The sequence below is a fragment of the Camelus bactrianus genome, chromosome 23, assembly GCF_048773025.1.
Source record: "Camelus bactrianus isolate YW-2024 breed Bactrian camel chromosome 23, ASM4877302v1, whole genome shotgun sequence".
Taxonomy (NCBI): Eukaryota; Metazoa; Chordata; class Mammalia; order Artiodactyla; family Camelidae; genus Camelus; species Camelus bactrianus.
This window is the reverse complement of record NC_133561.1, coordinates 27,482,266-27,492,077: the sequence shown is the minus strand read 5'-3', so window position 1 is coordinate 27,492,077 and position 9,812 is coordinate 27,482,266. Positions and strand designations below refer to the sequence as shown.

The window sequence follows — 9,812 nt, the reverse complement described above, 5'->3', positions numbered from 1 at the left end:
TTTTACCTGAATCTCACAGATACCTATGGTAAACACACACACAGACACACCACTTTCCTAAAATAAAGACATTTAATTTTTTTCTGGTAGAATAGCATTTTGTTTTATCTTCAATAGCAATTCTTGCTTGTAGCTAGCTTTTAGCACAGTGCCTGGTTTGATATTCACTGAACTAATGAAAATGATAAAGAATGAATGTCTATTGAATATAAACTGTGGCTGAGGGAGAGATTATATAAACGTAATGAAAGACAATTTCTGCTCTAGATTTACAGTCCAACCTCACTTACATAAGTGCAAAATCTTCTTTGTGTTAGTCCCCAATATAGCTATTTTGCACTAGGAGTTAGCATTTTCTTTGCAAGGAGAATCACTAACTCCCTGTGCCTCAATGTTGTTCATGCCATTCGCTGTCCACGTTCTCAAAGTACCGAATGAAGTTGAGAGATGGATAACTGTTGACTGGCTCAAGTACCTCAGGTCAAAATTAAGGGGCCAATTGCTTCTGTGTTCAACGTTGGCCTGTGACTGTTCATAATGCTCATAGGTTTGCCAGTTTAAAAAACGTGCATGTGACATGCTTTTTCAGGCCCTCTGTCAAAGCATCTGTCTCATCTCTACTTTTGTATGACCTCAAATGTGTGTAGACAAATGCCAACGCATATTTTCAAGGGGAAAACCAAGATCAGGCTAACGGCAAGCTTTATCAGGAGCGAGTCTAAGGGGGTGAAGTGTACGCGCGCACGTGTGTGTGTGTGTGTGTGTGTGTGTGAGAGAGAGAGAGAGAGAGAGAGAGAGAGAGAGAGAGAGAGAGAGAGAGAGAGAGAGAGAGGGAGAGAGAGGGAGATGGAGAGAGAGAGAAGCTCCTGTCCTCAGGATCCCTCTCTCCCCGGTTTGCTCTTTGCCAACTAGCTGTCTCTCACCCCAGGCGAGTATTTGGCTGATTCAGGCAAAGCAAAACAAAAACAAAACAGACCTTCAGATTACGAAATCTGAGGGAGTCACCACGTGGGGATCCTTGAGCCCAGTTTTCAACCGAGGAGACCTGTCCATGGTCCTGACCAAATCCTTCCCCACCCCCTTCCTTCATCGATTTCGGAGGCTAGCACCGAAGGAGCGGAAGTCTCCGCGGGGTTCCTGGGCCCTGCGAAGCCCCAGCCCAGCTGGTCGGAGCCGCCCGCACATGCTCAGTGCGCCTCGGGCGGGTCTTGGGTGCAGGTGCCGGGGCTCGCGGGACTGGGCACCTGTTTCGAATCCCGGCGCGAGGCGCTGTGGGGGCGGCGGGGTGGGGGCGGGGCGGCGTCACGTGCCGGCGGCAGCGGCGGCGGCGGCCTGGGAAGGTTCTATTTCTTCGGCGCGCTCGCGGCGCTCGGGGCCCCTCCTCCGCCCCGCCCCAGCCCGCCCCAGCCGAGGCTCCCCTCCAGGCCGCGCAGCCGGGCGACTGCGGGGCCGGCCCCGCCCCTCTCGCCGGCGGCCCCGGCGCGTCCTCCGCCCGCACGCCGGCTCTCCGCCCCCGCCATCCATTTGGTGCGGTCCAGGGCGAGCACATCATGGCGATTGAAGGTAAGTGGAGGCCGACCGTGGCTGGCAGGAGGGGGAACGCCTAGGTAGCGGGGGCCCGGAGGTGGCCGTGGCGCGAGTGGGGCCGGGAGCCGGCTGTGGAGGCGCAGGGGTCCCGACCGCGTCCTGGGAGGCGGGTGGGCGGAGCGGCGCCGCGGTTTGCCAGACTCTCGCCGGCCCTGGCGGTTCCGTCGGCCTCAGCCGGTGGCCCGGCGCTGGGAGGAGCTGCTCCGGCTGACAGGTACGGTGCCGGGGCCGCTGCCTCCTCCTGGCGGCGCGGAGTGGGGCTCCGGTGGGGCCCTACAGACCCAGCGGGACGGGCTGGGGGAGCGAGGGACCTCAGGGTGTCCCCTCTTCCATTGACCTCGCCCCAGCAAGCCATCGTCTCACAAGACCCGCCTTCCTACCAAACTGGGAGTCCAGTTTTGCTGTCCCGGTCCTAACCCTTCTCAGTCCCTACTCTAGAACTGATGCTGGGGTGCTCTCTCCGCCGGTTCCCCTTCTGTTTGCTGTTGTAGGGGACCAGGACATTTGGAGTGAGGTTCATTTCCTTTTCAAGTGGTTTTTTTTTCTAACACTCAAAGTTTTTTTTTTCTTCTCTCCGAAAGAGAAGTAAATACATCTTTACAACAAACGCACACTCTTAGAATCCTGCATATGTTTCAGTCCATTAACTGTTAAAGTGACAATACTCATGTTTTCAAAAAGCAGCTTAATACATTCTTAGATAAGGTACACAATTGGCACTAGAGTATTATTTTTCTCTTGTTCCAAAAGACAGGTAACTGGAATGAAGTGTCTACATTTTACGTTGTTTTTAAAGAAGATACTGTGAAAATTAATATAGCACGTACTAGGGTTTATGTGAAAGACTGCAGCATCTTTCAGCCCCTGTCTCACCCTTAGCTTAACTCAAACAATGAAAGTAGTTTGTAAAATTTCCCTGTATGTATTTATTTGTACAGATGTGCAAGATACCTACAGCTGTGACATCATTAGCCTAAATTTTATGTGTGTTCCTCCTAAATAAAACTTCAAAGCACTTCGCATCTTGGTGACCAGTCCCTCATAGCATACATCTTTGGGGGCTCCTTTTGGTCAGATCTTACGGACTCCAGAATTGCTCTAATTGTGTTTACGTTTATCTTATTTATTTAAGAGATTGAGTACCTATTCTATGCAAGACACACATCCATACAATTTCAAGATCTGCTTTAGGTAAAATGATGGAGGGGACTGGGAATAAAATCTACCAATAATCTTTGATATTCTTGTTGTCCAGAACAGTACTTTAAAACTTTTCCTTACTGTACTTTTTACTAAAGGTTAAAAATCAAGAAACCAAAATGCACTGATTCATGTCTTGTACTTTATTTCCCCAACGACTTTGTGGTAGAGTTTCTTATAACTTAGTGAAGGTAAAGAGCTTTGTGCAGAAGATGAGGAATAATTAGCTACATAGTATCCAGATATGATCCTGTAACTTGTAATTTCTTAAAATATTTTCCAGTTTTTCCTTTTTCTCATTCTTTCCCTTCTCCCCCACACCACCTCAGTTAAATGCGATTGATTCCTTTTTCATGTTAACTGATGGCCTTTTGCTCTGCCAACTACTACTTGTATGTTTAAAGTACAAGGTTTTTAAAATTCTCATGTTCTAGAGATTCTTCTGTGTTTAAGTTATTCCCATTCAGTATTTTCATAGTTAAGAATTTGTTTAAGGCTTCATAATATAAAGGTCAGGAATTATGTCTTTTCTAGTTTGGCAGGGAAACTATAGTTAATACTAGCATTTCAAATAAAGATGTCAGATCAGGTTAGTCTAACTGTGCTGTTTATCACATACTAAAGCAGATTCTGTATTATACACATCACCCCCGTGCTGTGTTATGAAGTAAAGTGAGCTCTGAATGAGAGCTTTATACTAGGGACATCTTAGACTTTTAGGGGCCCAAGGGAGCATCTCATTCCACCTTTCCAGTGAAATGGTTCTTGAAACATCCAGTGCCTTGATTCACCTGTTAATTCAGCAGACTTATTGAGCACTGGCTGTACTCAGCATTCTGTGCTAAATTCTGTGGGGCCGTAACGATGAGTAAGACCACATTCCTTCCCTCAAGGAGTACATGTTCTAATGAGGGAGACATGATTTTAACCATGCAATTACAATATGGTGCGAAGATATCTCCTTTAACCGGGAGATGAATCGTCCTTCTTTTGTATAAAAATATTCAATGATAATGAATTCATTGAACCCATATGCCAATGAACATAAAACAGTATATACTGATGTGGAATTATAATTCTTCTAGTTCATAAGGTTTGTTTTGACCAAAAATCTGTTGTTCAGTAACTTCTATCTACCCACCCATGCTAGTTCTGCTTTCTGGAGCAATAAATTATAAGTTAAGTATTCTCTGTGTCCACGGCATCCCTTCTACCATTTGAAGACAACTCCTGAACCTTTTCTTTTCTGGACAGAAAATTCAGTTCTACAGATGTGTTTTAAAGTTTGAAATATGGTAGTGGGCCACTCCACTTCAGATGTTTTGTTGAATAGCTTACATGAAAAGTGTTACATCATTCCTTGACTTGAGTATAACCCTATTACTATAGCTTAATATTAGAATAGCCTTTTGGACCTTCATGTTGGCTCAGGATAAGGTTGTAATCAACCAAAATCACAGTCTCTTTCACCTGGACTACTTTCAAGTCATGTGTCTTCAGTCCCTTGCATGGATAACCAGTGTTTTGATTTGAAGAACAGATTATTTATATCTGTTACCTTACTAGCTCTGCCCCAACATTTTAGTCCTTTAGTTTAGACGTTTAAGGGTTACTAAACGTCTAAGGGTTACTTTTGTTTCCTCCTTTTTGTAAAACTCTTATTTTATATTACCAGTTAATCATTAATTTCCTCCTTTAATCAGTCAGATAACTGTTAATCAGGACTTGATGATGTTACCACATTGAGCTAATATAATTCCAGTCAAGTGAAGAACCTCTCTTAGGTTAAGGTGCAATTTTTAAAAAGAATGCTGAAATATTAAAAGTAGTTTATGGGTTAGGAATCATTGGTCTAGCCTCGCCTATCAAGACTTGTACTTGTCTGGCATATGAACTCTTCTAATGTTGGCCGCTGTTAGTTTGACATTGTTGACTATTTTTTTTTGAAGTTTTCTCCTCCTCTCTTGATCACTTACTTCTCAGCCTTCTCTTTATCTACCTGATCTAATGTAGTTTGTTTGTGTTTCCATTCTCAACCCTATTCTCATTCCCTACTTTATACACACTGTTGTAACTGCTCCCATTGCAAAATGGTGTAATCACGTGTTTTTAAGTTTTTCTCCCTAGCCTGATCATCAATTCCTAGAGGATAATGTTTGTTTTTTACTCTTCAGATTTTGTACAGCATTTGAATATAGTATGTACTCAACACATGTTCCTTAGATCATTATAATGGAATTCTGAGCATTATCTTCATGGGTCGTATCCCTTGCCTAGATGTAGTTGACCAGAAATCTGCCATTTAGTAACTTCTATCTATCCACTCTGCTTTCTGGAGCAAAAAATTAAAAATCCACTATTCATGAATTAAAAGTACACATAATTTTCCTAATTTGTACTTCTAAATAGTAGCTATCTCTTGGATGTCCCACAACAATCCAAAATGTTCAGCTTGGGACTTTCAAAATGCCCTAAAGTTGTCACAGCCACCAATTCCAGCCTCCATACTTCCCACTCCATGCAGATTTACCACCTGAATGGCATTTTTAAATAACTAGACGTCTGAGTTAGTAACCTGGAAATCAGTCCTGTTTTATAATTCATCCCCACCTTCTGTTGATCACTAAGTCTTACCAAGTCTACATCTCAAATTAATTTATAATATTTAGTGCTTATACTTTAGTTTATTTCCTTATCTCTCATTAAGAGACTTGTATTTGTTTCTTCACTCGTCTTGTTATCTCTAATCTTAAGGTTTATTCTAGTCCATTTTTCAAACTATTGCTGGTTATCTTTGTAAATGCAAATCTGAATTATTTAAAACCTCAAGTTAAAGCGAGTCTTTAAAGATCTGGCCTACACCCTTCCTTCATCCAGTCCACATTTTTTTGTCTCTTCCATAAGAATGTCAGAATTCTCCTTGCGAAATGTTTTGCAGAAGTAAAACTATTCACCTGTCTTGTTAACTTGCTATAAATTAACTTTAACTACTTAACCTCTCTGGGTAGCATTTTTAAAAATGATAAAAGAAGGATAAGTTAGAAAATCTGTGTGTGTGTGTGTGTGTTGACTCACTTTTTATTCATAATGCATCTTATAGTTTACCACACACTTTTTTAAATTGAAGTATAGTTGATTTACAGTGTTGTATTCGTTTCTGGTGTATTTTTTAAGTCATTAGTATGATTCTGAGATGCTCTTAGATTTGTCGTGACTCTTCAGGTTACCAAGACAGAATTCTGGCTTTCAAAAGCCATTTGAAATGCTGAGTTAAAAAACCCAATACAAACATGATATTACTAGGCTTGGGGGAGAACATCACACTCCTTTCCTGCTTTCCATGCTGTTGTTAGCGAGGTATCGTTACAGTGTATGTGGGGAATAATCTAATTAGAAAGCACCACCTATCACAGCCTGTGGCTGAGTAAGGCAATGTATCAAACTTTATTTTTGGAAGATTTACGGCTCAATTTAATCAGTGATGTTCCTGGAAGAGATAACTTTGGCTTTCAGCAGGAATAAAATTTCTAATATTTCACAGAGATTTAAGACATGTTTGTATGTTAGGTAAATTTGTTCAGAGACTCTGCAAAGTACTTCTGAGTACTTTACAGTTTATTTTAAGTTCCTTTTCTAAATCACTAAACAAAGATAGAAAAAAGTAGGGAACACTAGAGAAATATTTGTATTAAGAAGCATTTCACTTTTTGTTGTTTTAAGTAGTGTTAGAATGTAGCTGTGTGTGCCAATGTGGAAAGTAGAGAGAATCGTGTGTTGGTTTACGTATACAGTTTGTTGAGTAATACTGTTTGCATTATTGTTTTCTTTAAAGTGATGATAATGTTAAGTATAACATGTGTGTGGTAGTACAGTAGATTGTCTACGTGGGTTTGATTTCCGTTCAGCTGACTTTCATTCTTTTCCTCACAAATCTTCACCTGTTAGTATCTAATGTAGAATGTGCCTATAGGGAGAACTAAGACTGCTCAAACTACTGTAAGTAAAACATTAGAAGCTTTTGAGTAAAATGAATATATGCATATTTTGTATGTATATGTAGTAAAATTTTAATTGAAACCTAACAAATTGGAATCTTTGATTTATCATTTTTATAGAAGGAGGAAATATTGACCACGCCACAAGCTGTTATCAGGAATTTAATTAAAAACAAACTTCTAGGATCCATTATGTATATTCAGCACAATTTCTTATTTTCACATTTTTAGGGCTGTATTAGAATTGATGTTCACAGTAATACTCTGAGTCATCAAGAGATAGAGGATTTTAATGAAATATTGAATTATCTTCAGTGTTCTGTACTTACTGATGCAGTAATGCATATTAATAAATTTTTTTAAATGATCTGAAGTAGCCAAAACAAAAAGGTATTCTCAGTTAACTAGAAAATTAAATTAATTAGAGTACCTTTTTGTGAGCAGATACTTATTCAGGGTTTTATGGTATCAGTGAACTTCTAAGAGTCAAAAACATAATTATCTAAAAAACTGAATTTAAAGTGGCTCAAAAGTAGGGAAAATGGATTACATTTGTGAACAGTACATTTGCTTCATAAAGTAAAACTTATACCTCTTAGAAAAATTATTGAGTAAATTCATAGGAACTTGAATGCATCAAAAGAGATGCTGTATTTATTGTGCTTTGCAAACCATGATTTTTCCACAACACTGTTTTCAATTAGGGACTAGAATTGGTATTATTCCTTGAATTACTTAATTAGGGGCAAACTAAAAGGTGCCTAGAGATTAGTGACTGTGGTCTAAATGGGTTAAGTTGGTTGGGAGGAGTTGACATTAATATGAAATGTTTAAGGTTTCCACCTTATTATGTATAGTATAGTTATCTGTTTAAGAATTAGTTACACCAAGTTTATCAATCATTGTGAGCTAGACATCAGTTAAAAGGCTGTGACTACTTCAATGCCTGTGTTTTGAGAGAAAGCTTAAGATGAGATGGAATTTAAGATATTTCTAAAGTAATCTTGCAGTTTTTGGCTTAGAAGAAATTGATAGACTCTGTAAATTGTAGTGATTTAGGCTAATGGTCAAAGTAAATATGGTAGAAGAAATAAAGTCAACTTTTAAAAGGACTTCTCGACCCACTTTAAAGGAACTAAATCTTTGGTTTTAATTTTGTCTTGTATGCCTGGGCATATTTTGATGGGAATATAACATCAGTACATATTTTCCTTCTGTAGACATGTGAAAAGTACATACATACGTTATAATAACTGTCACCCTCCCTTCCAGAACAGATTGCGGGTTCCCAGGCACCCTTTCAAGTATGGGCATGTTCATATACAAACACACATGCACACATTCACATCACATACGTGCACCCACACACATCTATTTCTTCTTATACCTGATTTATCCCAATTGTAGAGGATTATGCCAGTTCATATTATGCTCCTACATGGGTTTGCCTGAGGAAAAAGATGGTAACTTTGACTAAGCTTGTCATTTTCTATCTATTTCTCATTTCTCGGTTGCCGAGATGATTATTTCAAGAGCAATGCTAGTATTATCTCCAAGAATAGTTTTGAGAAATTCACTTTTATTTAAATTACCTTAAAGGATTAGAAAAGTTTCATAATTTTCATTTTTTTCATAAAAATGAGGAAATACTAGTTTTTATTTTCTCACTGTATTAAACTTAGTGTTCTGATTAACTTTTTCTGACAATTAATTAGTGACCCAGGCAATGTTACTTAACCTTTAGTGGCTCGGTTTGTTTATCTATAATGAGCTAGGTAACTTTATTTCTGATTTCTAGTCTCTTTTTATAGTCTGTCATTTTAATATGATCTCCAAGTCCTCATTATTATGTTGTTGAAGTAAGTTTGGTATGTGAAAAATTATGTGTATACGAGTTCATTTGGGGGATGATTATTCATTTTAGCGGAAGACTCATCTCTTTCTAAAGAGACTAATTCATTACTTTAAATAAACATGCCCTCAAATTGACTCAGCCATTATAGAAAATAATATGGAGGTTCCTCAAAAAATTACAAATAGAACTACCATATCACCTAGCAGTCCCACTCCTGGGTGTATATCCAGAAGAGATGAAAACAGTTTATCAAAGAAATATATGCACTGCCATGTTTATTATTCATAAGTTGCCGAGATATGGAAACAACCTAAATGTCTGTCAGGTGAATGTATAAAGAAGACTTGAGTTATACATGTACACACACTTACGCATACATGTACACACACACACCATACAGTATTGCTTAGCCATGAGTAAGAAGGAAATGCTGCCATTTGTGACAACATGGATGGACCTTGAGGGCATTATGCCATGTCAGTAAAGACAATATATGATATCACTTTTATGTAGACTCTAAAAAAGCCAAACTCATAAAAACTGAGAGTAAAAGGGTGGTTACCAGGGGCTGGTATTTATGTGACATGATAGGGGAATTAGCTAACACTAAGATGGTAATCTTATTGTAGTATGTAAGTGTATCAGATCACCATGTTGTACACCTTAACCTTAACAGTGTTACATGTCAATTACGTCTCAATAAAAAATAATTAAAAGAAAAGATCATTTCTCTGTATATTGGATATATATATTTGATTATCACCATGATGTGCACTTGAAACATCTTTAAAAAAATTTTTTTATGAAATATAGTTGCTTTACAATGTTGTGTTAGCTTCAGGTGTACAACAAAGTGATTCATTTATACATATACATATTTTCAGATTCTTTTCCATTAAAGGTTACTACAAGATTTTGAATATTCCCTGTGCTATACAATGGGCCCTTATTTATCTGTTATACCTGTAGTAGTGTGTGTATGTTAATCCTAAACTCCTTATTTTTCCCTCCTCCATCCATTCCCCTTTGGTAACCATAGTTTGTTTTCTATGTCTGAGTCTATTTCTGATTTGTAAATAAGTTCATTTGTCATCTTTTTTTTTAGAGTCCACATATAAGTAATATCATATGATGTTTGTCTTTCTCTGTCTAACTTACTTCACTTAATATGATAA

General features: G+C 38.8%; 1 protein-coding gene across 1 annotated transcript in view; it reads left to right on the top strand.

Annotated features, from left to right (window-relative positions):
* The first annotated feature begins 1,483 nt into the window (after positions 1 to 1,483).
* SYT14 (synaptotagmin 14) overlaps positions 1,484 to 9,812 on the top strand; it is a 151,493-nt gene continuing 143,164 nt past the window's right edge. The window contains exon 1 of the mRNA XM_074351889.1: positions 1,484 to 1,563. Within this exon, the coding sequence (XP_074207990.1) occupies positions 1,551 to 1,563 (13 nt within the window). The 5' untranslated portion in view covers positions 1,484 to 1,550. The remainder of the gene's footprint in view (positions 1,564 to 9,812) is intronic.